Raw genomic sequence first — 26,444 nt, forward strand, 5'->3', positions numbered from 1 at the left:
GACAAACAGTTTTTTCAGTTCATCATCACAGTTCAGTCACCAAGCAGCAGTTTCTACCTTCTATCCTCTTTACCTTCAGGAGAGTTCAATATTTTAGGGACTCCCTCTACCCAAGGGTTTTCCCCTGCATCAGCTTCACAGTAAATTCAATACTTTTGGGCCTTCCTCTCACCCAAGGAATTTCAGCCTGCTTCAGTACTTTAGGGACCTCCCTTCCCAAGGGTTTTCAGCCTTCAACTGCCAGTACTTTAGGGACCTCCCTGCCCAAGGGTTTTCAGCCTGCAACTGCTTCTCTCCTTTTGCTTCTCTCTCCTGAACTGAACTGCTGGGACTCCTTCCCACCTGCCTAATCAATCCCTGGCTTCAGCTACCACAACCAATCATTTTCCTTCCATTAGCTTCTCCACACCCATACCAACTGAGTTAATGAGACCAATGATGAGCTCCTGCACACAGGGTTTCCTAACTCTCTTTCCGCCTAGTGGCAGCCCCTCTGCACAACCTGCCAGCTTACACTCATGTCTTCCCCGATTGCAGCTAGGAATCCAGTCCTTCATCTCACCCTCTGGCTCCTTGCCTGCAATGCCTTCTGGGACTTGTATTTCAGACTGAAACTGCCTTAACCCAACTATCCTGGATATGACTTTATCACAACATGTTGAGGTTCATAAGCTTGTCCCTATAATTTTTGCGTTCAAGAACGCTTACTAATTTTGTAGCCGCCCTCTGGACCGACTCCATTCTGTTTACATTTTTCCATAGGTGCGGTCTCCAGAACTGCACGCAGTACTCCAAATGGGGCCTCACTAAAGACTTATAAAATGTCACTATCACCTCCTTTTTCCTGCTGATCATCTCTCTCTTTATGCATCCAAGCATTCTTCTGGCTTTGACCGTCGCTTTTTCTACCTGTTTGGAAGCTTTAAGGTCATCAGACACAATCACCCTCAAGTCCCGCTCTTCCTTCGTACACTGAAGCACTTCACCCCCTATACTGTACCGTTCCCTCAGATTCTTGCGACCCAAGTACATGACCCTGCATTTTTTGGGATTAAGCCTTAGTTGCCAAATATTGGTCCATTCCTCCAGCTTTGCTAGGTCCTTCCTCATGTCATTCTACTACTACTACTACTTATAATTTCTAAAGCGCCACTAGACATACGTAGCGCTGTACACTTGAACATGAAGAGACAGTCCCTGAGCATTCATGCCCTCTAGGGTGTCCACCCTGTTGCAGAGTTTGGTATTATCCGCAAAGAGACAAACCTTACCAGACAGCCCTTCTGCAATATCGCTCACAAAGACGTTAAAAAGAGCTGGCCCTAGGACCGATCCCTGCGGTACTTCACTGATCATATTCATTTTTAAGTCTGAAGTATCCTCTGGTTAATCAGGGTAAAATGTGCTGAGCTCTGTGGTATCAAGCAACATCTCAAAAAAGCATTAGATAGAGTTATTTTGGGCAGCTCTTTAATTGGCTCCTCTGGTATGTGCAGGTTTGAAAAATGTACCTCATATATGTTGGAAAATGCATGCAGATATTATGAAATTGGCACATCTGTGTGTACATGGTGGTTCTTACACACATAGGACTAGATTCACTAAATAGCACTCAAAAATTAGAACTGAAAAAATCAGCACCCTCCACACTATTCTATAATGGGCATTAAAAGATGAGCGCCCATTGGCGAATAGCTTTGAATGCCAATTTCGGCACCCAAATTTGGGTACCAGGACTTAATGCCTGCTGAAACCAGGTATAATTCCCGGTGCCCAATTTGTGCATGCATCCCCGGTTTTATGTAACACTGCAAGCAAATTTTAGGAATGCCCCTGACATGCCCATGTTCTTCCCATGGCCATGCCCCCTTTTGAGTTGTACACTATGAGGGGGATAATCGAACGGCGCTGGCCATCTCCGAAGGATGGTGCCGCGAAGGGGCAGAGCCAACCGTATTTTCGAAAAAGATGGCCGGCCATCTTTTTTTTCGATAATACGGTTGGGGCTGCCCAAATGTCAGAGATGGCCAAGTTTGAAATGGTCGGCCTCGGTTTTTGCACATAATGGTAATCAAAGCCAGCGATCTCAAACCCGACCAAATCCAAGGCATTTTGTTGTGGGAGGAGCCAGGATTCGTAGTGCACTGGTCCCCCTCACATGCCAAGACACCAACCGGGCACCCTAGGGGGCACTTCTAAAAAGTAAAAAAATAAATAAAAATAGCTCCAAGGTGCATAGCTCCCTTACCTTGGGTGCTGAGCCCCCCAAAACCCACTCCCCACAACCATACTCCACTACCATAGCCCTAAGGGGTGAAGGGGGGCACCTACATCTGGGTACAGTGGGTTTGGGGGGGGGGTTGGAGGGCTCCCATTTACCACCACAAGTGGAAAAGGTAGGGGGGGTGGGCATGGGTCTGCCTGCCTGAAGTCCACTGCACCCACTAAAATTGCTCCAGGGACCTGTATGCATTGTTATAGAATAGCACATAGCAAGATGTGCATGCAAATCCAAACTGGTGCCTTTTAGTGCCAATTAGCACCCAATTATTGACACTAATTGAATTGTTAGCCAGTTTATTTGGGCACACATCTTGAATCAGCACCCACATATCGGTGTCCAATTTGGGGTGCTAGATATAGTATCCAGGGGATAAATCCCCTAGTGATACATTTCCTTTTCTGCCTATGTAGATTTACAAAATGAAGGGTCCTTTTATGAAGCTGTGGCAAAAGAGGGCCTGCGCTGGTGTTGGCATTTGTTTTTGACGTACACTGAGGCCCCCTTTTACCACAGTGGGTAAAAGACAGGGTTTTAAAAAATAATAATAAATGGACATGCGGCAAGGTGGCGGTAAGGGCTCCCGCACTTCCCCAGCGGTAACCTGGCAGCACGTGTCACTGCCTGATTACCGCCAGGTACACACCAGCACTACAAAAGAAAAATATTTTTGTAGCGTCGGAAATGGCATGTGCTGGGGGTGGGAACTATTGCCGGGCTGCTGCAGTAGCCTGGTGGTACTTCCCTTTTAGTGAGCGGTAAGCCTGCATTGGGCTTACCACCACTTTGTAAAAGGACCCCTGAATGTTCTGTCTGTACATGCCATCAAATAAATGTGCAATCCTGCACATCCTTATAAGCATTTTACAGAAGACTTCACATTCAACAGAGCCTTTTGTATATACTGGGAAATGTGAACATCATGTCCTGGATGCCTCATTTCCCATGTAGAGCCCCTGTGCAAAATGAGGCTTCACAAATGTTATTTTGTACACTGTTTTAGATGATTTTGTGAGAAAGATGATATAGTTCATAAATTTGTATAAATAGATATGCAAGTACATGCATGTTAGGTAGTTGTCCCTGGGGGCATGGTGGAGAAAGCACTTATATGAATATTTTGGGATTTCCAAAAAGGTGCACATAATTTATCTTAGAACGAGAACCCACAGGTGCAGATTTCCAGGTTTCCAAGTTTAGTATTTTCTAACCTGATCTTTGGAGACCGTCAGGGCGACTTGCAATCTAAAAATAAATGAGGGGTAGAAAATGGGGAAAGCATGGACTATAGGATGAAAGACAGGGAAACTAAGAAGGGTAGTCAGGGCAGAAATACAATTGCAATAGTAAAGAGGGGGTGGGGTAAAAACAGTGGGGGGTACTCCATAGGTAATTGCCCTCCTGGACAGACAGAAATATGGTGAATTATAAGCATCTTCAAAGAGATATCTTTTGAGGTCAGTTTTAAATTTAAGTAGGGAAGATTGTGATCTTATGGATTGAAGAAGGGCATTCCACAGACATTGTACAGAAAATATTGTATCTCTGACATGTTTGTGTGATAGCTGGGAACGATGAGGAGATTTTGCTGGGCAGATCTTAATGTTCTGTTGGGGCAGTTTGGAATTGAAAGTCGTGATAAACATGGAGGTTCATTGAATGAAAGTGTTTTGAATACAATTAGTAAAATCTTGAATCTGATACAGTGGGTTACAGCTAACCAATGCTTTTGTAGCAAAAAACAAGCTACAGCAGAGTAGTAAGGACCAGCCCTGACGCAGCAGAGCAAAATATGGCCCATGTCAGCTGGGGTCCTTTTCAGATAAGTTTCTATTAATTATATAGTGATAAATTAAAATAAAAAAATAATGCTATAAAAAGATCAAAATTTGACCAATGATTAAAGCGAATCACAAGGTGAAGTACCTCATATGAAACGAGTTGCTTCTGAGGTCTGAATATAAGCTATTACAGTGCTGAATGATGAAGGCGCCTGCTTTATAATTGGGATAAAGGTGTGATGATCATAGCATAGGCCATTGGAATCGACTCTGTGGGTGCTGTGGGTGCTTGAGCACCCCTTATATTGAGAAAATTCCTTGTATGTGTCCAGGGAGGGGTCATTTCCATTGGGCTTAGCACCCCCAATAATTTTGAAAAGTTGGCTCCTATGGCATAGGCATGCATATGATCTCAGATCACAGTGAGAGCAAGAAGCCCAACTTGTTTATCCATATTTCAGGCCCCACCCTGTCTCACCAGTAGAAAAACACTAATACACATCAAATCTATAGGTTCAGTGGGTGGAAGAAAGAAACACAAATGACGAGAATGTGCTTTGCTTTGTATTTTCTCCTTTTGTAGAATTTGTTCTGACAAGCACAACTGGGCTTACCTACTTACAAAATTGTGTCCAGAAATGTACTAATTGAAAGAAATATATGTTAAAGTCCCAGTGCATGCTTTCTTATTTTTATCAACTGAGGGGCCCTTTTACTAAGCGGCGTAAGCATCTATGTGCACCCAATGTGCACCAAAATGGAGTTACCACCCGGCTACCACGTGGCTCTTGCAGTAATTTCTTTTTTGACGCGCATCCGATACACGTGTCCGAAATTTGTTTTTATTTTCAGACTCACATATTGGACGCGTGCTAAGTGGCATTTGATGTGCGTAGGTCATTACCGCCCAGTTAACGCGTGAGATTTTACTGCTAGGTCAATGGCTGGTGGTCAAGTCTCAGACCCAAAATAGATGAACGGCAATTTTCATTTTGCCACACATCCATTTTCTGCAAAAATTTTTAAAAAGCATTTTTACAGGTGAGCTGAAAAATGATTCTGCGCACACCCAAAACACGTGTCTACACTACCGAGGGCCATTTTTCAGCGTGCCTTTGTAAAAGGGTCCCTTTGACTTTTTCTTATACCCAATGGCAGTTGGAATTCAGACAACAGTAGTTAAAGTTAGACATTTACCTGCATGTTACCTATGTCCTTACTACCTTCTCTTGCTGAACAAATTAAAAGGAAAACTTAATTTTTATCATTTTTTCTGTTCATTTTCCCTTTTTGTATTATTGCTTCTCAAACTTTTTATTCTTATATTTAGAACTGACTTGATTCCTAGTCATCAAAGGGGAGATTCTATATATGGTGCCTAAAAGATTGGTGCTGGAATAAGTGCCTAGATTATAGAATATGCTTAGTTGATATTTCAACACCTAAGTCTACATGCATCCATTTACTGTAATGAAAACATGGCGTAAATCCCAGTGCGCAGATTTAGGTGCACTGGGTCATATTCTATAACTAGGCGTGTAAATTTTGAAATGCCTACAAAACACCCATTTCCCCACCCATAACCACACTCCTTTTTGCCTTCATGTATTAGAAGTTGATGATACGTTGAAACCTTCTGCTCAGTGTGCTGCTGCGGCTAAGAAAGCAAATAGAATGGAAAAACAAAAATGAGGATGTTATAATGCCTTTGTATCGCTCCATGGTGCGACCACACCTCGAATATTGTGTTCAATTCTGGTCACCGCATCTCAAAAAAGATATAGTGGAATTAGAAAAGGTGTAGAGAAGGGCGACGAAAATGATAAAGGGGATGGGACGACTTCCCTATGAGGAAAGGCTAAAGCGGCTAGGGCTCTTCAGCTTGGAGAAAAGGCGGCTGAGGGGAGATATGATAGAGGTCTATAAAATAATGAATGGAGTTGAACGGGTAGATGTGAAGCATCAGTTTACGCTTTCCAAAAATACTAGGACTAGGGGGCATGCGATGAAGCTACAATGTAGTAAATTTAAAACGAATTGGAGAAAATGTTTCTTCACTCAATGTGTAATTGAACTCTGGAATTTGTTGTCAGAGAATGTGGTAAAGGCGGTTAGCTTAGCGGAGTTTAAAAAAGGTTTGGACGACTTCCTAAAGGAACAGTCCACAGACCATTATTAAATGGACTTGGGGAAAATCCACTATTTCTGGGGTAAGCAGTATAAAATGTTCTGTACTTTTTTGGGATCTTGCCAGGTATTTGTGACCTGGATTCGCCACTGTTGGAAACAGGATGCTGGGCTTGATGGACCTTTGGTCTTTCCCAGTATGGCAATACTTATGTACTTATGTACTTAAGTTCTGCGCACATCATTACAGAATATGTTTAGCGACTTGTGCACATGAATTCTAATCAGTGCCAATTAGTGCTCATTATTGCTTATTACGTGCCGTTATCAGCACTCAGTGGCTTGTTATGCTTGTTAAGTTACACGCATTGTTCTAGAATCCATGCTGATTTTGGCATGGCTCTCTAGGCACACTATATAGAATCTGGGGGTAAGTGCATAGTATAACATCTTAAAGATTTCAAAAATATGATATCAGCCCCTCCCACCCACACCCAACACACTCTCACACTGAAAATATGGGCTATGGCTGGTCACACAAGAGGCAATTTCTACCTCATGAATTTACAGCAAAAAGAATATACCAGATGCCCTTAGTTGTTATAATATTGCAAGCAGAAGAAATATTTATATATTTTCATGAGAACTTTCCTGTAACTAACACATTCCTTGCGCATATTCAGACAATAAAACGGTAAGTCTTCTCACTGCGATATCCAGTTTTTCCTGTTGCAGCACTCAGGGAAATCAAATGTATATCAGATTTTTCACTTAGAGGGAACAACATTGCTGCACGAAAGAGAGAGCTTTTGGGGGTTAATTATGGATTTATACAACAGAACATTTTCTTAAGGAATAATTTTGAATACCAGTTTCCTCTTATTACGAGATAATGGATATGCTTCACCATATATGGCATAATGAGTTTCAATTGAAAACTGTACTGCCAGTACAGTCACTTTATTAAGCTCAGCACAATTCAAAAACTAAGACCTGTGTGCAACTGTTTGTTTGTTTTTTATTTTGTGTAAATGCAAATGTATTGTCACTTCTGCTTTCATTTCTCTGCATGATGGCTTCACTGAAGGTTTTCTTTCTCTCCTGCAGCTTTTACCCTAATCAGTCAGAGCAGGGCTTACTGATTCTGCTCTGTCTCAACAGTATTACTGGAGAGGAAAGGACCATTTTTAAAATGTACACAGGCTTTTATAGATAACTCCACTCTGTGTGGTTTAGCTGAATGCGTGGAGCCTTGCACAATCCCATCCCTCTTTTTATTGCTTGCCCGAATTTGATCACAGTAGCTGATTGCATGCATTGATAATGAAGGCTCAGATTGCTTGTTTCTCTGCATAATTCTGCCTTCAGACTTCTAGTTTGACAGTGCTCCATGTTTCAGCACGCATGGAGATATAGAGCTGAAATTGCTTTGCTTTCTTTACAAATGACTCAGTGTGCGCTTGTCCTTCCCTAAAATGTTGCCAGCGTGTAAAGGATTTTCAATGAGCAGTGCAATGAGCCAGCATCTGGAAAGGTTTGAAGCTGCTGCATTGATCTGAAAGTATATGCTGTCACACAGATGAGCAGGAGCTGAAGCCAAGTAGATCTGTAGCACAGTAGATCATTTTGGTCACATATTAGAAGTTTTGCATCTTGTACTTGGTTCCTTTCAACATCTAAAAGCTGGTTAAGTGCCACAATGTGGACTGGACTTCCTAGCAGAGGTGAGCTTGATTTTATTTGAAATTGGTTTTAAACCTGGCTGGAATTTTCTGGCATATCAGCAGCTGACATTTGGATATACATGTTTTTCTTATGGTATACAATTTGTGTGCAAATGGAATCAAAAGGAGAACGATGAAAAGCTGTATTAGAAACTTACTTTCTTTGTGCATATGGTAAGCCTTTTTCTCTTTTTTTTTTTCTACTTGCATCATGCAAAAGGCATCTTACCAGCTGGTAACTTCTATATTTGAAATATTTAGTTTGCTAGTGATAATGAGTTCTATGTTTAATAGCAAGGGAAAAAAAGATTATTATCACTCTCCTTATGCACCCAGGGAAAGTTATAGTATGTCGAGATTCATTTTGTGGGTGTTAGCTGGAATAGAAATCAATATAAAAATAATACCCTAAGGTATTCCAGAGATCTTTAATGAAAATAAATGAAATGGGTACCAGGCTACAGCTAACATTTTGTATAACTGTGACAGTATTAATGTTAAAAGTTATGAGCTGTCTTCACAGAATAACCTGGGCTGATTCATCCCCAAAGACCGTCACTTTTATTACAGAGATACAGAATTATTGTCATTTCTCCCTAGATGTGTTTTAATTGAATTTGATATTTTAAATGCAGCAAGCTTGCACTGTAAACGCTAGAACTGAGGTGATAAAGCTCACCTGCTTAGCTATTTTCAGTGAGCCATCAAGATCCATAAAGGCCTTTCTAAATATATTGCATGTGTTTCACGCAAGTTTTAATACAGTTATGTGGTACAAAACAGGATACATTTTAGATTTTTGCTTAAATAAATCTTTTTACTGGAGTTGGACATTTATAAAAAAAAACAACAACATATTTATGACTTCTCGTCCAATCCAGTTGTATGACAATAAATTAAGGGATAGCATTTATATAAAGTTGCACATCAAAAATGTTTCTCCTCCTGACTCATTTTGGCTTTTGCTGAAACCTTTTCCCTGTTTCCCTGCCTCTTTGGGTAATGTGATATTAACTTGCTTTATTGTAACAGGGCATTTCAAGTTACTGTACTTTCTTTACAATGGTATTTGATATTAGTACTGTGCAGTATGTTTGGTATGACAAATAAACCACAATCATATTTTATATATATCTGATTATGAAACACGGTTGCTTGTGTCTTTTTCGTGCTAAATATATTTGTTAGGTATCTGTAAAGTTGTTGATAAGTGTGGTTTTGTTTGATAGAAGATTCCAGAATTTCCATTTTGCTGCTGGTGCATGTAAAGCCTGGCTAAGCAGACTGCATCAGGAGCAAACTGTTTGTGTTAGCCAATCTGTCTTTGCAAGTCCCAGGGCCACTATCTTGCTGGAAGCCACTGTGTGCTTTTGAAAGCATGAAATTAGTTTTATACTGAGCACATGGTTTCTCATTTAACAGTCCTTTTTATGGTAATGGTCAATTTATGGTTCACTGCCAGGATTTCAGTGTTCTGTCAAAGCTGATAGCTCTGCAAAGGTGTCCCTTAGAGATAATAATAAAAAAAAAAAATCTAATTACACCCTAGAGAGGAGACATTCTCCATGGACCTAATCTCCTTACCATTGCCGTTCATTTTCTAAACATCTTTTAGATGTTTTGAAAACTACTCACATTTCACCTTAAAATGGTACTGCTTGTTTCCAACTGCTCCACTTAATAGCTCAAACAATTTTATTTTTAGAACCATTTCCAAATTAAGCAAAGGTGTTATAATATTTTGTGATAAATTAGTTTAAGGTGTAGAGTTTCTAATTTATGCAACATCACTGAACTTGTTGTGAACCTAGTTTATGATTAGAGATGTTTAATTCAAACAGATAAAATGTTCTTTGATTCACATTTACCTCGGACTGTTTATGTTGAATTCTCTTGTGTTAATCAGCCAAATTATTTAGCATTATCAGGGTTGCAGCTACTGGAGTTTAAACATTATCACCATTTCATTGCTAGAATTTTTGATATGGTCATGCAAAATTAATCTTGCTAGTAGAATTATTGAGTTAGATTATTCTAGTAACACTTTGCTGTAAGCAGCTAATTATCATTGTCAGATCCACTGGCAGTCTCACTAATGACGCTTTACCTTGTGACATTTTTTTCTTTGTTACTGAACATTAATATTTTTAGACAACCTGGAGAGCTTCTTTTCAGTTGCACATCAGATGGACTGAGTATTACATTAACAGTTCTTATCGCATGCTCCTCTAAGCAGGTTACCTTTCCTTATACTGAGTTTAAGCCTTAACTGATAAATTCTGACAAAATACTCTTGATACCAAAAATATGTCTTTTATTGAATAAGCACCAATGGAAACCACATCCCACTACTCTCTCACTCCTCCCTGCGCTATCTTGAGCCTTTCTCCTGCTGATGGTTTTAAAGCTATCCAAAGGTACCCAGCAATAATACCGTGTATATGAACCAACAATAAACACCAGTTTTTATACCCTGAAAAGAACCACAAATTAAATGGAAATAAACACTCAGATTTAAAATTCATAAATACCTAAAAGTACTGTAGAGGAATATGAGATGTCTGCTATGGAGTGTTATGACATCTATGTAGTACCTGGTTTATTAAAAGGTTTCTCTCATTCTGTGCCTGTTGAATAAACTCTAATAAATTAGACTCCTAAAATGCATGCTTTGTGCTGTAGCTGCATCAATAATTGTACTGGCTGCTACTGTAACAATATTTGTTTATTATTGGCTTTGCCAGTACTGATCTGGTTTGATACCCAGTTGACATGTGAGCCAGAGCAATTGTCTTTGCTTCCATTTTTCTCTGAGTAAATGCACATTAACACATAGTAAGTTGAAATTATACTTAGCTAGTTATTTTTATAACTGCACATAGGAAAAGCTCTTTTTTTGTTTGTTTTTGAAATGTATATCTTCCAAATTATATTTTTCTTTCATTAATCATTTTATAGTTTTTTATTATTTATCTTTTCTCTCCAGTCTAAAATGATATCTAGCTTGCTGTGAAAAATTGATTTAAAAAAGAGATCAGCAGTCTTTATAGTAGCATACAGAATATATCAGTACTAGCATCACACTGTTTTCACATTATTGCTGACCTTTGATGAACAGGAAATGCAACTTTGGTATGGTTTCTCTTTGGCAAAACACTTACTGTCTCTTACAGCAGACATCAATTGAAAGATCTTAATGCATTTTATCCACAATACAATATGTGGAGTCTATAATATATATTTGAAAAATGTGGATATACCAGAAATGCTAATGTTTTCACTGTAGTGGTAGGTAGTAAAGAGGAAAAAAAACAGCCTTTCAAGAATAAATAATTTAATGGCTTTTACTCCCACAGCGTTTTTGTGTATACTAGTAGTAGCGTAAAGGAAAGAAGCAATTGTAGTTGATAAAGGGAACAGAATATTGAAAAAATACTCTTCCTGAAAATTAGCCTTTGTAAACCTCATGGCAGATTAAAGACAGATAGTTTTTCATGTTAGACTGAGGACAGGTGAATGCATGAGAGTGAGGAGGCTCAGAGGACTTAGAGTGACAGGTGGACAGTGAGAGATAACAGATTTGAAACCTTGCCATATGGAAAGATGGTACCATTGTGTACTCAGCTGGTATTTGTTCAGTTCAGAGGAGCAAGTGATCTAATAATACTTATAATTTCTGCTTCAGGATCTCCTTAAAGTGACCTTAAAGTGAGAAGAAATGATTAAAACATCGTTTCTTGTATTCTTTACCACAAAGGCCCATTTGAAATTACTCCTTGACCCTCCCAAGGGAGGAAAATGCAGTGGCACTTGAAGGTGGGATTAGGATGAGGCTGTCCAAGCAGGTGGAGGGATTTTATTTTACAATCCCCATGTTATGTACTCTAAATAGTATGGGCCAGTTAAGTATGTAGGGTAAAAAAAGCACCAGCTCCATGGGATTTTCAAGGTGTTTCCCTTTGAACATTGGCTTCTCTATATATTGAATGTGGTGCAGAGAATGTCTCTTTCTAAACTGATGGCCACACATTGAGTATCGTGTACAGATCTGGTGGTTCTATTTTAATTATGATAGAACTTGAACAGGCACAGAGAATGGCAATATAAATGATAAAGAGTATGGGACAATTCCCTTATGAAGAAGGCTTAACAGGTTAGGGCTATTAGTTTGGAGGGAGGGAATATGATACGAGCTCATAAAATCATGAGTGGTGTGAACAAATTATTGTTATTTAAGATCACCATTTACTGCACCTTATGGCGCTGCCAGATTCAGCAATCTGCAGGATCTCAGTACTGCAGGTTGCTGAATCCCATTTTAAAAGAATAATGCTGCTTGCAAGCCACCTTGCAAGCAACGTTATTCCCATAGCCCAGGAGCATCCGGTCACAGAGCTGTGCCTGATGCTCCTGGGCTGGCAGAGCAAAGATCTCTCCCCAGCTCAAGCCCTCCTGGCAGCAGACTCCTTGGCACCAGGCCTCAAGAACCTCTTTTGCCACCTGAAGACCCCCCTCCAAGACCCCTCTGCAGCCTCCAGGGTCCCCTAAGACCCCTCTGCAGCTTTGAGGACCCCTCTCTCCCCATCCCCTATAGGGTCTACCTTTGCAAGCAGTGGTAGTCCAGGGGGGTCTTCAGGCAGGAGCAAGGTCCACTCATTCTTGCCCAGTCCATCACCTTTAGGAAAATGTACCCTTAGACGTGGTCTTGCAGAACGTCCACCAGGGGTGTCGTTCATGTGGGGTATTCAGGCTCGCTGCCTGTGTCCACTCCCATTGACTGGTTTGTTCAGCAATGAGTTGTGACACCTCAAGCTTCTGATTTAGTGCATTTGGCACTCTGGAGGAAAAAGAGAGCCATTATCATACCTAGCCATGGAGACTATCCTAAGTCCACAGACCCTGGGCCTATGGGAACTGTAAGAGGTGAAGCACTAATCTCGGTGCCTTGTGATGATGTCAATATACTGTAACTCCAAACAGTTCCCTTTCCGGTGCCATGGTGGTTGAAGATAGCATACTGCTGCCATCAGTCCTTCCCTACAGTGAAGCGACCAGTGTTGAGGGAAGACAGAAAACCAATTTGTCATTGAAAGCAGATCTACTCACCTTGCAAATATTACTAATATTTTATCTGGATAGACTGCAAGTTTTCCCCTTGGAAGCTAACAAGACAGCTACGAAGCAGTTGTTTCAGTTTTCCATGTAATAACCAATTTACAGGCACATCTTGCTAAATTCAATTCAATATGGATGTACGTATAAATTCTTTAGCTCACAACTGAAAAGAGGCATGGTCAAGGGAGTGGCATGGGTGGGTCAGGGGTGTTCACTAAAGATGTGCACACTATTATAGAATTTGCCAGACCGCACCTAATTTAGGCACAGAGATGTACACCAGAGTTCAGTGGTATAATTCCTCGCACCTAAAAGTTGGCATTTATAGAATAGCACTCAGCATGCATATTTTTTTGATGCACAAATTTAGGTACCATTTACTGTATTTAGTCCATAATCCCTAAAATTCTCTAAATGGCACTCAAAATTGTACATTCAAATTTGGGTGTACACCTAATTTGCATGCACAATTGAATTGAATAACAAACCAATTATTATCAATAATTGGCCACTAAGAATCAATTATTGTTGCTGATTGGCAACAATTTGCATTTATGCACACATCTTCCTAGCTGATATTCTATAAAGATTCGTACATAAATTTTTAAGTGTGAATCTGAAAAGGGGGCATGACCATGGGAGGGGCATAGACAATTCAGAGCAGATCCATATCTAATTTAGGCATGAGGATTTACACCAGGTTTCAGCTGTGCCCAAAATTGGGTGTGGATCCCCGTGCTAAGCATTATTCTAGCCATTTGTTCTTCTGCTTGCGCTTTCGCCAGACGTATCTCTCTCTTGGCTTCTTTCACTAAGGTTTAGTAAAAGGGCCCCTAAGAGGGACATAATCGAACACGGACGCCCATCTCTATGGGCGACTATCTCCGAGGATGGGTACCACGAAGGGGCAGGACAGACCGTATTTTTGAAAAAGATGGGCGTCCATCTTTTGTTTCGATAATACGATTGGTGCCAGGCAAATGCATCGGATTTGGGCGGATTTGAGATGGGCGGTATCGGTTTTCAGCGATAATGGAAACCGAAGCCGCCCAGCTCAAAAACAAACACATCCAAGGCATTTGGTCGTGGGAGGGGCCAGGATTCGTAGTGCAGCGGTCCCCCTCACATGCCAGGACACCAACCGGGCACCCTAGCGGGCACTTGTAAAAAGTAAAAAAAAATCAGTAAAATACCTCCCAAGTCCATAGCTCCCTTCCCTTGGGTGCTGAGCCCCCCAAATCCCCCCAAAAACCCACTCCCCACAACTCTACACCATTACCATAGCACTTATGGGTGAAGGGGGGCACCTACATGTGGATACAGTGGGTTTGGGGGGGGTTTGGAGGGCTCCCATTTACCACCACAAGTGTAACAGGTAGGGGGGTGGGCCTGGGTCCACCTGCCTGAAGTGAACTGCTCCCACTAACAACTGCTCCAGGGACCTGCATACTGCTGTCATGGAGCTGGGTATGACATTTGAGGCTGGCATACAGGCTGTCAAAAAAAAGTTTTTAAAGTTCTTTTTTTTGGTGGGAGGGGGTTAGTGACCACTGAGGGAGTCAGGTGAGGTCACTCCCGATTCCCTCCGGTGGTCATCTGGGCAGTTGGGACACTTTTGGGGACTTGTTTGTGAAAAAAAAGGGTCCAAAAAAACCGGCCCAAATTCTCGCTACTGCCGCCCTTCTTTTTCCCATTATCAGCCGAGGGCGCCCATCTCTCCTCAGCCGATAAACACTCCCCAGTCCCGCCTTCACCACGCCTCTGACACGCCCCCGTCAACTTTGTCCGTTCCCGCAACAGATTGCAGTTGGAGGCGCCCAAAATCGGCTTTCAATTATACTGATTTGGGCGCCCACGGGAGAAGGGCGCCCATCTCCCGATTTGGGTCGGAATATGGGCGCCCTTCTCTTTCGAAAATGAGTTGGTAAGTGTACTCAATTTTAGTTTCACCAATAAATAATGCATTTATTGGAACAAAGGTTCCAGGAGAGAATCTATGCTTGCTCTATTAGTCTTCCATGACTACGTTCAAAATTCTCGTAGATCTTTGGTAACAAACAAAATAGTGGAATAACTGGATGTTGAATAAACAGGAAATCAAACTGTTCTCTGTAATTGGACACTATTCTGACTCCACCTGCAAAATTTTATTGTTTCGTCTTGTGGAGGTTAATTTTATAAGGGGGTGCCTAGTGTAAGAGGGCAGGTAAGAGCCTACCTCAGTGCTATTTTAGAAAGACACCTAAAATGGAGGTGTGGCCTAGTGGTTAGAGCACCTGTCTTAATATCCACAGGTGGCTGGTTCAAATCCAACTGCTGCTTCTTGTGATTTTGAGCAAGTCACTTAACCCCACTATTGCCACAGGTACAAACTTAGATTGTGAGCCCTCCAGGAACAGAGAAATGCCCATTGTACCAAGGTGTGATCAAAATTCCCCCCTCCCCCATAAACAAAAACAAGTGTCTAAGTACTTCACAGCAGGTGTAAATGTCCATGTCTTGATTATTTAAGTAGGTGCAAAAATTATCACATTCTAATAAACTATGTTTGTACTTATTAACTCCTCCCACGATCTGCCTAAACTTTACCTCTGCATATGTTTACCCACAACGTATCAACCATCATATCAGACTTCCCTTAATTTTATAATCTTGTGCACCCAATTGTAGGCTTAGGGTAAATCCTATAAACGGCACTGAAAAATTGACACCGGAAAAAATCGGCACAGAGCACTATTTTATAAACAGTGCTGTGAGTTGAGCACTGTTTATAGAATAGCGCTTAGCGCCAATTCCCATGCCCAAATTTGGGCACTGAAATTTATGACAGCTGAATCCTGGTGTAAATGCGTGTGCCCAACTTGGCATTTCAACACAGGAATGGTGCTATTCTATAACACTACTTGCAATTTTTGTTTGGGATGCCTTTGCCCTGCCCCTGGCAATGCCCTCTTTAAAGCCGCACCCTAGTGAATTTGAATGCCTGGTGTTATAGAATAGTGCACAGGAAGATACGTGCCAATTAACTGCAATAATTGTTCATTAACATCAATTTATTGCAAGTTAATGAATTGTAAGCTAATTAATTTGCACACGCATCTTCGATCTGCCTGTAAATTTCAGCACACATTTTTCAGTTCCATATGTAGTTTTATTTATTTATATTCTGCATATAACTATGGAGATCAGCACAGAGAGGCTCCAAAGTACAGAACAACATCCAAACAGTGAATAAAGCACCGAGAGCCTTCAAAAAAGGAACACAGTTTCTTTAATTGTATGGCTTGAACACCAATCTTCTATAAAATGACCTGACATGGGCTGTGTTTCGGCATACATTGGCCTGCATCAGGGGTGAAACGTGTAACAGTATCAAAATGATGAAATATGCAGAGAACAAACTTTCTCCCTTGCACATATGTTAGTAGCAGAGACAGTCCCTTTGAAGTGAGATCTTTGAAACAAACTATGCAGGTAACAGGGAAACATACACAGTCCCAAACAAAATAATATAAAAACATACAAATTACATTAAATACAATAAAAAAACATTACATCTTCTCTGGGGGGGGGGGGGGGGGGTTAGAGCATAAAGTTGCCTGGGCAAGTTTTAGAATATTTGTGTAACTTAATTGCCTGATTAGCTGCTAGTTGGCATTGACAATAATAGGCTATCGTTGTTGTTAATTCGTGCTAAATGGCACTAATTTGCATTTATAGGTGTAACTGCCCTTAGTTGGTATTCAGTAAATAGTGCGCACAAAATCCAAAGCATGCAACTGTAAGGATGCATGGACCTGAGGAGGGCATAGGTGGGACAGGGACATGTCTAGCACTTATGCATGTGGGTTACAGAATACTATCAGTTGCATTAGGTGCAAGCATTTATGCCAGCTTTTTAGTTGGCATTAGTGCTCACTCCTAAAATTAGGCATGCAACTGTGGACTTACACTAGTTTTCAATAATAGCAATTACGTGTATAATTGTCGCTGTATAATTTGCATTTAGTGCGCAGCATCACAGCATCTAGCTTTAGGCGACCTGTAGAGAATTACCCTCAATATGTGTTTTTATGCCAGCTGGAATTTTATAATAGGCCAGTGATATGGCCAAATATGAACAAAATGTCTTTATAAAATTACCCTCTGCATATCTCTGATTGGAAGAGATGACTTTCTCCTGTATGATACCCGATCTGACAATGGTCTCTGTCTGATAGTCAGGATAATTCTGTTCTATGATTACACTCCCTTTTTCTGTGGTTTGTATAGTACATGCTTTGTTTCCCTAGTTCTTTCTTAGGCAGATTAATAATTCGTCCCTGTGCTATGTATTTTCCATCTTCTTAAGATCCTGCCAATCTAGTTTCTCAAAGTTTTTAATTGAGTTGTCCACAATATGACATGGATAGAAGAATGACTCAGGGTTGAAACTGGTCCCTAGTATCCTCTTTATCTCTTTCTTCTTTCAGTTCTTGTATCACTTGTGGCTCATTTAAATTATATTTTTATATAGAAAGAAAGATGAATTATAAGAACATTCTGTAATATAGTTCATCTTTCTACTTTAGATACATAATGTTGTCTTTGATTAAAGCTGTTCATGGTGTTATCCCAAAGTAGCTATTTTTTAAATTAGAGGATGGTGAATGGATACATGATATGATTTATCAAAGAATGATCTTTCATTACATTGAAATATAACAGGCTCACTTGCTGCCTCTGTGGCATGCAGAGGATCTGAATTTGATCTTTGGGCTATAAGTATATTCTCTCAGCCATTTGGGGCAGAGTTCCAGAAAAAGCCCTGGGGTTTGGCATCAGTTGAGGACTGTCACTGGAATGACTAGACTAAGGGCCCCGTTTACTAAGCCGCATAGGCGCCTATGCGCACCCAACGTGCGCCAAATTGGAGTTACCGTCTGGTTACCACGTGACTCTTGTGGTAATTTCAATTTTGGCACGCGTCCACTACGCGCATCTGGAAAATAATTTTCATTTTCTGGCACACGTAGCAGACGCGGGCCAAGTAGCACCTGATGCGCGTAGGTCCTTACTGCCAAAATTCTTTACCACTAGGCCTATGGCTGGTGGTAAGGTCTCAGTCCCAAAATGGACGTGTGGCAGTTTTGATTTTGCCAGACGTCCATTTTTGGCAAAAAAGGTCTTTTTACAGGTGTGCTGAAAAATGATTCTGCGCACGCCCAAAACCCGCACCTACACTACCACAGGCCATTTTTCAGTGCACCTTTGTAAGTGGACCCCTAAGTAAATGAAGGAGGAGGGGGGAAGAATTTAAATAGGGGAAAAATCCTTGGTAACTACCACTAGGGGTCTCTGGCACCATTTTTAATCCAGCACCAACAAGGGCAGGAGCTACTGGGGATCATTCTGGCCTGATCTACTAGTGACCAGGGATTTGTTAAAGTAAGGCCCGGGGTGGGGGAGGGGCTTCAAGAGAGTGAGGATGAATCTAGCGGGTAGAAGGGGACTTCGGCGGGGGGAGAATTCCCTTGGTGGGTGATTCTGGGTGGGGGGTTTGGGTCGGTGAGTGATGAGCTGTTAGTGTATCTTGTTCGATGTAGTTTATGTGCTGGGATTATATAAGTTATATATGGAGGTTCTTCCTGAAGTAGGACATTTATTTTCTCTGTTAAACTAGAGCAGGCAATAATGTTATATGTCGGCCTTCTGTTTTTTAGATGTTTACAATTGTTAAATTTGGTGCTTATGTTTTAGTTGCTTTAGGAGCCCTTTTACTAAACCTTAGTAAAATTTGCAGTTACCACAACTTAACTCAGGATTTTGCTGCAAATTTAGCCCAGCATCTACAGGGGGCATTTCCGCTATTTTTACTGCAGGTGTTGTGTTAACATTCAGATTAACATGTGGCATCTATTCCCAGTTAATGCAGAAGCACTTACAGCCAGATGATCAAAAGCCCCGCGCTGTTCCAAATAGCATTCTAAAATTAGTGCCGGAACAGTGCAAATTTAAGCACGCTATTAGCTCTGATCTTAGGAGTAGGTGCAGGAGGCATGCTCAGGCATAATCCTCCTGTACTTGTTTGACAGGTACGAGCTGTTAAAAACCCGGACCTGTCAAACATTCCAATCCGGTATCTTATATGGAATGGAAGCCCCGCCAGTGCATCCCATTTATTGTATTATTATCTTAGCACCTAACTTTAAACTCAGGGATTTACACCAAGTAAACCCTAGAGTAAATCCTTTCATCTAAGTTAGGCATGGATCCCCCTTATTTTATAGCAGTATACATAAATTGTAGAAACACCCTGATTTGCCTATAACCCTCCCATGGCCATGCTCCCTTTTTGGAGCCATGCATAAAATTTATGTGCAGATCCCTGTGACTAAAAATACACACATAAATTTTAATTAATTCCAGTTAGTGCCAATCATTATTAGCACCCAATTATCAGTGCTAATTGGCTAGTTCTTTAATTAAATTGCATGCACAAATTGGGTATATGCCCAATTTTATACGCCATTTATAGAATTACAGGGAAAGTTTATAATATTTGGTTTATTGCATGCTAACTATAAAAATACCACAAAATCCCTTAACTCAGTTCTGTACTAGCAGTAAATGCAGGGTAAACTGGGGGTTATGTGCTTAATGTAGCTCTCCGGGTCAGGAATTCAGCAATAACTCCCTTTTCACTGATGAAGCAGGACATTGGTGCATTATTTACATGCTTTATTTACATCTTTCTACAACTACCATATAGTCTCTTGCACAACTTAATCTAAAGTAGAGTTGCAAACAACATTGCTTAGACTGTATTTTGACCCTCCATGATCTAAACAGCCTATGCACTTTGAACAGCAAAATTACAGGTCTTTGCAAAACTTAATTCAAAATGCATTTCCCAAACAGGAAAAAAAGTTCTCTAACTCAGTTGTTCTGCCCCACCATAATGGTCTTTAATTCCTTTTAACCTCTCCAGCAAATTTACAGCTGGTTTGCCTGCTGATACGTATCACAGACCTTTGCTTTGACATTAATCAGAAGGTTATTTTACCCTTGACCACTGGTCATTGACAATCCCAGCCAACATATCATTTTATGTGTTTCTAAGGGTAGCAGTAGCATATCCAGATGGCAAATTTTGGGAGGGCCTATGGGAAAATGGATGAACACAAAATATCCTCTCTGCCCCCACTCTGCATTCTCTGTCCTTCTTTCCCCCCCCCCCCCCCCCGGCACCCTTCATTCAACTTAAAATACTGAGCTGCAAGGGATTCCAAAGCCCCACCAGCTGAAGACCTCTTCTCTGCTCCTGCGAAAACTGAGCTAAGCATACATAGAGTGGCATAGTGATGCTGCTGCCAACTGATGAGCTTTGAAGCAGGGAATTCTGGGCATCTTCAGAGAAAGTCTTCAGCTGGTGGGGCTTGGGGATCCCCACCAGCTGCCACAAAGGTGTGCCTAGTGTGTCACAGTGGATATGTAGAATTGATATTTTTCATGACATTTGCCCCCATCAGCTTATCCCCCCCCCCCACTTCCCCACTCAACTCTATACCCTTTCCCATTCTGCTTTTTACCCCCAGCTCATCATTGTGAACTACAGTGCAGCAGGTGGAAGGAAGAGTTGAACATAGGCCCATCGGCAAATAAGAACTTTAACTGATTTGATGTCAGCCTGGGAAGCATGCAGTGTTTTAATTTGAATGGCAGTAGATCAAGAAATAAAAGAGAAATTAATTGGGAAAACAGTGGTGATTTCAAAGCAAATAGGGTTGAGAATACTGGTGACCTTGGCATTATTTGGTATTTATCCAATAAATCTGTCTGACCCCAGATCACTAAGCATACTGTTTTACAGTGTGGGACTCAATCATGCATGTTTTAAGCAGGGCACTACTTGCCTTTACCTGTAAATGCTATAATAGACCAGGGAGTGATTTTTTTCTAGTTGTTTCTCTAGTTGGCAAAGGAAAAACATTTCTGTTGTGGAATTAATAAATAAATAGAAACAGTAAAATGTGCATTCTCCATTTCAGGTCCATTTTTTATGGAATTCTCTCCTAGGTTTGTTGAGATTTTGTACTTTTTTGAGGCAGTTCAAGAAAGATTTAAAGACATATGTTTTTCTTCAGTCTTTTAATATAGACTTGTTTCTATCGACTACATATATGTAAGGCCCAATATAAGCTAAACAGGGACGCTTTCCAGTCTAAGGATGTAGACTTAAAGATCATCATCATCATTACTACTCAGGTCATGCGCTCCTACTCCTGTTGGCTCATAAAATGGACGCCCTTATATGCAATTGCCATTATATGGAAGGCTAATGTCTAGCAGTACTACCAAGAAACTAACACTAGCCATTTTATTTCTGAAGCCGGCAGGGGCAGGATTGAGTGGGGTTCACTCCTTCCCCAATGACCCACTAGACCACCAGGGAGTGAAGGTAGGCTCTGGAGGCCAACTGCTAGGTGAGTGTGGGGGAAGGGGGATATCTTCAGGATGGAGGTCTGCTCCTGGCTAGTATGGGAAAGGGGGGAATGCACTTGGAGGATTTGGGGGTTTGGGAGGCTAATTTGGTATTGAACTGAATATCACACCTGCCTGCCTGCATCCTGGCCAAGGGCAGAGGCTGGCAGAGCCCATGTATTCAATGCTGGTACCCACAAGGGTGCCGATGCTGTATATTGGGGCATAGTTAAATCTGCAATGGTCACTGTTTAAAAAAATAAAACGCTTGCTACCACTGGCTGATTATGGGTGAGTTAAATTTTTGTTTTAATACTTTTATTAACAATTTAACAATGAGATATAGCATTAGAACACCAAATTATACAATGCATACAAACTGACAGAAGTGCCTGCCAGAGATATGTGTAAAAAATGTTTTTATATACAGAAATTAACTTTACATGGATTAATTTGTAAATTAACACATTAAGGTGCTCATTTTCAAGCACAAGAGGGAGGGAGGGAAATGGGACTTGATATACTGCCTTTCTGAGGTTTTTGCAACTACATTCAAAGTGGTTTACATATATTCAGGTACTTATTTTGTACCAGGGGCAATGGAGGATTAAGTGATTTGCCCACAGTCACAAGGAGCTGCAGTGGGAATCAAACTCAGTTCCCCAGGATCAAAGTCCACTGCACTAACCAATAGGCTACTCCTAGTTCTTATTAGAATGCAGGGCATAGTACGAGAGGTAATGGTGTTGGATCCGGTGGGAAACAGTGATCATAACATGATCAAATTTGAGCTAATATCTGGAGTGAAGTTGCAAAGTAAATCTACTGTAGCAGCATCTAATTTTTGAAAGGGCGACTATGATAAAATGAGGAAAATGGTTAACCAGAAGCGAAAAGGATCGGCTGCAAAGGTTAGAACTTTAAATCAGGCATGGATGCTGTTTAAAAATACCATTTTGGAAGCCCAGATCAGAATTATTCCATGTATTTACAAAGGTGGAAAGCAGAGCAAATGACAGCTAGCATTGTTAAAAGGTGAAGTGAAAGAGGCTATTAGAGCTCAGAGAACATCCTTCAAAGAATGGAAAAAGGACCTGAATGAAGAAAATAAGAAGCAAGGTAAGTACTGGCAAGTTAGATGCAAAGCATTGATAAAGAAGGCTAAAAAAGAATATGAAGAGAAACTTGCTGCAGAGGTATAAACTCATAGTAACAACTTTTTCAGGTACACAGGCAGACAACCTGTGAGGGCATCTGTAGGAGCATAAGGGGCACTCGGAGGAGAAGGCCATAGCAGAGAGACTGAATAAATTCTTTGCTTCGGTATTTCTGAAGAAGATGGAAGAGATCTACCTGTACCAGAAATAGTTTTCAAGGGTGATGATGCGGAGGAACTGAATGAAATCTTGGTGAACTTGGAAGATGTACTAAGCCAAATTGACAAATTAAACCATAGTAAATCACCTGGACCAGACGGCATGCACCCTAGGGTACTGAAAGAACTCAAACATGAACTTGCTGATCTGCTGTTAGTGATCTGTTGTTAAAATCATTCATAGTGTCTGAAGATTGGAGGATGGTCAATGTAACACCAGTTTTTAAAAAGGGTTCTAGGGGTGATCCAAGAAATTACAGATCGGTAAGCCTGACTTCAGTGCTGAGAAAAATAGTAGAAACTATTATAAAGAATACATTTACGGAACACAGACAAACATGGTTTAATGGAACAGAGTCAGCATGGATTCAGCCAAGGGAAGTCTTACCTCAGTAATTTGCTTCATTTCCAGGCATGAATAAACCTGTGAATAAAGGTGAGCCAGTTGATGTAGACAGTGTATCCAGATTTTCAGAAAGCTTTTGAAAAAGTTCCTCATGAGAAACTCCTGAGAAAATTAAAGAGTCATAGGATAGGAGGCAATGCTCTGTTGTGGATTAGGAATTGGTTATTGGACAAAAAACAGAAGGTAGGGTTAAATGGCCATTTTTCTCAATGGCGGAGGATCAATACCGCATTCAATTCAAGCTTCTCCTTCTTACCTACAAATGCACTTAGTCTGCTGCCCCTCACTATCTTTCTACCCTCATCTCCCCTTACGTTCCCACCCGTAACCTCCGTTCACAGGATAAATCCCTCCTCTCAGTACCCTTCTCCACCACCGCCAACTCCAGGCTCCGCTCATTCTGCCTTGCCTCACCCTATGCTTGGAACAACCTTCCTGAACCCTTACGCCAAGCCCCCTCCCTGCCCATCTTCAAGTCTTTGCTTAAAGCCCACCTCTTCAATGCTGCGTTCGACACCTAACCCTTACCATTCAGTGAATCCAGACTGCCCCAATTTGACTGCCCCTATCGGACCGACCGTTCACTTGTCTATTAGATTGTAAGCTCTTTGAGCAGGGACTGTCTCTCTTTGTTAAATTGTACAGCGCTGCGTAACCCTAGTAGCGCTCTAGAAATGTTAAGTAGTAGTAATAGTGGAGTGCTGCAGGAATCCGTAGTATACTGGGACTGGTGCTATTTAATGTATTTATGAGCGATCTGGAAATCAGAATGACAAGTGAGGTGATTAAATTTGCAGATGTCACAAAACTATTCAAAGTTATTAAAACATATTCGGACTATGAAAAATTACAGGAAGACCTTAGGAAATTGTAAGACAGGGCATCCAAATGGCAGATGAAATGTAATGTGGACAAATGCAAATTGATGCACATTGGGAAGAACAATTCAACTCACGGTTACCTGATGCTAGGGTCCACCCTGGGAGTCGGCATTCAAAAAAAAGATCTAGGTGTCATTATAGGCAATACATTGAAATCTTCTGCCCAGTGTGCAATAACAGCAGCCAAAAAAGCAAACAGGATGCTAGGAATTATTAGGAAAGGGATGGTAAATAAGACCAAGAATAATATAATGCCTCTGTATCACTCCACGGTGCAATCTCACCTTAAATATTGTGTTCAATTCTGGTTGCCATATATCAAAAAAGATATATTGGAATTAGAAAAGGTTCAAAGAAGAGTGTCCAAAATGATAAAAGGGATGGAACTCCGCTCATATGAGGAAAGACTGAAGAGGTTAGGGCTCTTTAGCTTGGAAAAGAGATGGCTGAGGGGAGATATGATTGAGGTCTACAAAATCCTAAGTGGTAGAGAATGGGTTAAATTGAATCAATATTTTTACTCTTTCAAAAAGTACAGAGACTAGGAGACACTCAATGACGTTTCATGGAAATACTTTTAAAACAAATAAGAGGAAATATTTTTTCACTCAATGAATAGTTAAGCTCTGGAACAGAGGAGGCGGTAACAGTAGTTAGCGTATCTGGGTTTAAAAAAGGCTTGGACAGGTTCCTGGAGGAAAAGTCCATAGTCTGCTATAAAAATAGACATGGGGAAGCCACTGCTTGCCCTGGGATTGGTAGCATGGAATGTTGCTACTAATTGGGTTTCTGCTAGGTACTTGTGACCTGGATTGGCCACTGTTGGAAAACAGGATGCTAAGCTAAATTGACCATTGGTCTGACCCAGTATGGCTATTAATATGTTCACATAGACTTGCAAAGTTACAACTTTGTAAGTCTCTGTGCTTTGAAAATGAGCCTCTCAATCTATTTTGCATGTATTTTTTTTTTGTGTGCTTGTAAAATTAGCAAGCCAAATGCACTCTTATGAAATGCACACCCCTAGAGTGTAGTGAAGTTGTGGGAGGGATTGAACTGTCAAACTAGTGGTGGACTCTCAACATCAGGATCCAGTTCTGTTTGGATATGCGTGATCTTGTCTGAGAAACAAATTCTGCAGGTTTTTTGCACTGCACCTCTGACTTCACTGTAAGGGATGAAAGGAGGTCAGAGACCCAACTTCTGGAAGCTTATTTACAGTCTGAGATAGTTCTCTTGGTGAGTTTCCTGCTTGGTCTATTGCTTTTGAGCTACAATTTCTCTTTGCTTCATTGATGGCTCTGTGGTAAGCTGCCTGATGTTGCCCGCATTCATTTTGATCTGATGAAAGTGCTGATTCACACCATTTCTGCTCTTTTTTTTTTGTTAATAGTTTTTATTGGCAAGAAAAAATGCACATATACATCAGCAAATATCAGGTTCAACTCCTTCAGTGTACAACTTCAAACATATCTTCAAACAGAAATTCCCCGTTCAAATCCAGTACCTCAAGGAAATCAAGTAAATCAATTAAATCAACTAGATCATCTGCACACACCCCTCCTTCAAAAACCATTCCGTGACATTTCCTCTTGCTCCTCTCTTTTGCTTTTTCTCCCCCCCCCCCCCCCACCCTGCCTCCCCCTCCTCCCATGAGGTTGATTGCAGTGTAAATTCTTTTAGTTGTGGTGTGAAAGAAAGCATAGTTTTAGGACTTTTGATTTGACAGATGTTCAAGGGGGCCAAAGCATTAACACTTTGAGACCTTTGTTCCAGGAGTCTGCTAATAAACTGGACCTCTGGGTTAATCTGCAGATCAGTATTTGTGTCTCAGAGTTTTCTGGATCAGAGCCATTTTACTTCAAATACAATCATATATTGATCTGAGCAAGAAAGCAGGATGATCTGCTTCTTGCTAAGAATAGTTCCTGTAGCAAAGCTCAGGTCAAGCGTGCACCCAGCATTATGCATCTCTTTTTTGACAAACTGGGTCACTCTCGGGGGCTCTACTGAGGCCAGAAGGTCATGTGCAAGGATAGCTCTTGGTTCTCCACATGAATGTTGAAATCTCCCAGACTTACAGGTCTGGGCTGTTCTAGTTTTGTCTCCAATATTTAGAGCCAGGTGATCTTGCAGGGTTTGCCTGAGCTAGATGGGCAATATACTAGGATAATCCTCCAGTTCCGATGGTACTATTGTCTATCCCCACAGAGTTTTTTTTCTGTTGAATTCTATATCGGTGACTAGGTGAATTAGTAGGATGGGGTAGGCAACACAGACCTCGACGACTG

General features: G+C 41.0%; 1 protein-coding gene across 2 annotated transcripts in view; it reads left to right on the forward strand.

Annotated features, from left to right (window-relative positions):
- ZNF385B (zinc finger protein 385B) overlaps nucleotides 1–26,444 on the forward strand; it is a 451,618-nt gene that overhangs the window by 42,023 nt on the left and 383,151 nt on the right. The window contains exon 2 of one of the 2 annotated variants that reach the window (XM_030210446.1): nucleotides 25,772–25,810. The exons of the other annotated variant lie outside the window; for it this stretch is intronic. Coding sequence (XP_030066306.1) covers nucleotides 25,772–25,810 — 39 coding nt within the window. The remainder of the gene's footprint in view (nucleotides 1–25,771; nucleotides 25,811–26,444) is intronic. 2 annotated transcript variants of the gene reach the window in all.

This window comes from Microcaecilia unicolor, chromosome 7, assembly GCF_901765095.1.
Source record: "Microcaecilia unicolor chromosome 7, aMicUni1.1, whole genome shotgun sequence".
NCBI lineage: Eukaryota > Metazoa > Chordata > Amphibia > Gymnophiona > Siphonopidae > Microcaecilia > Microcaecilia unicolor.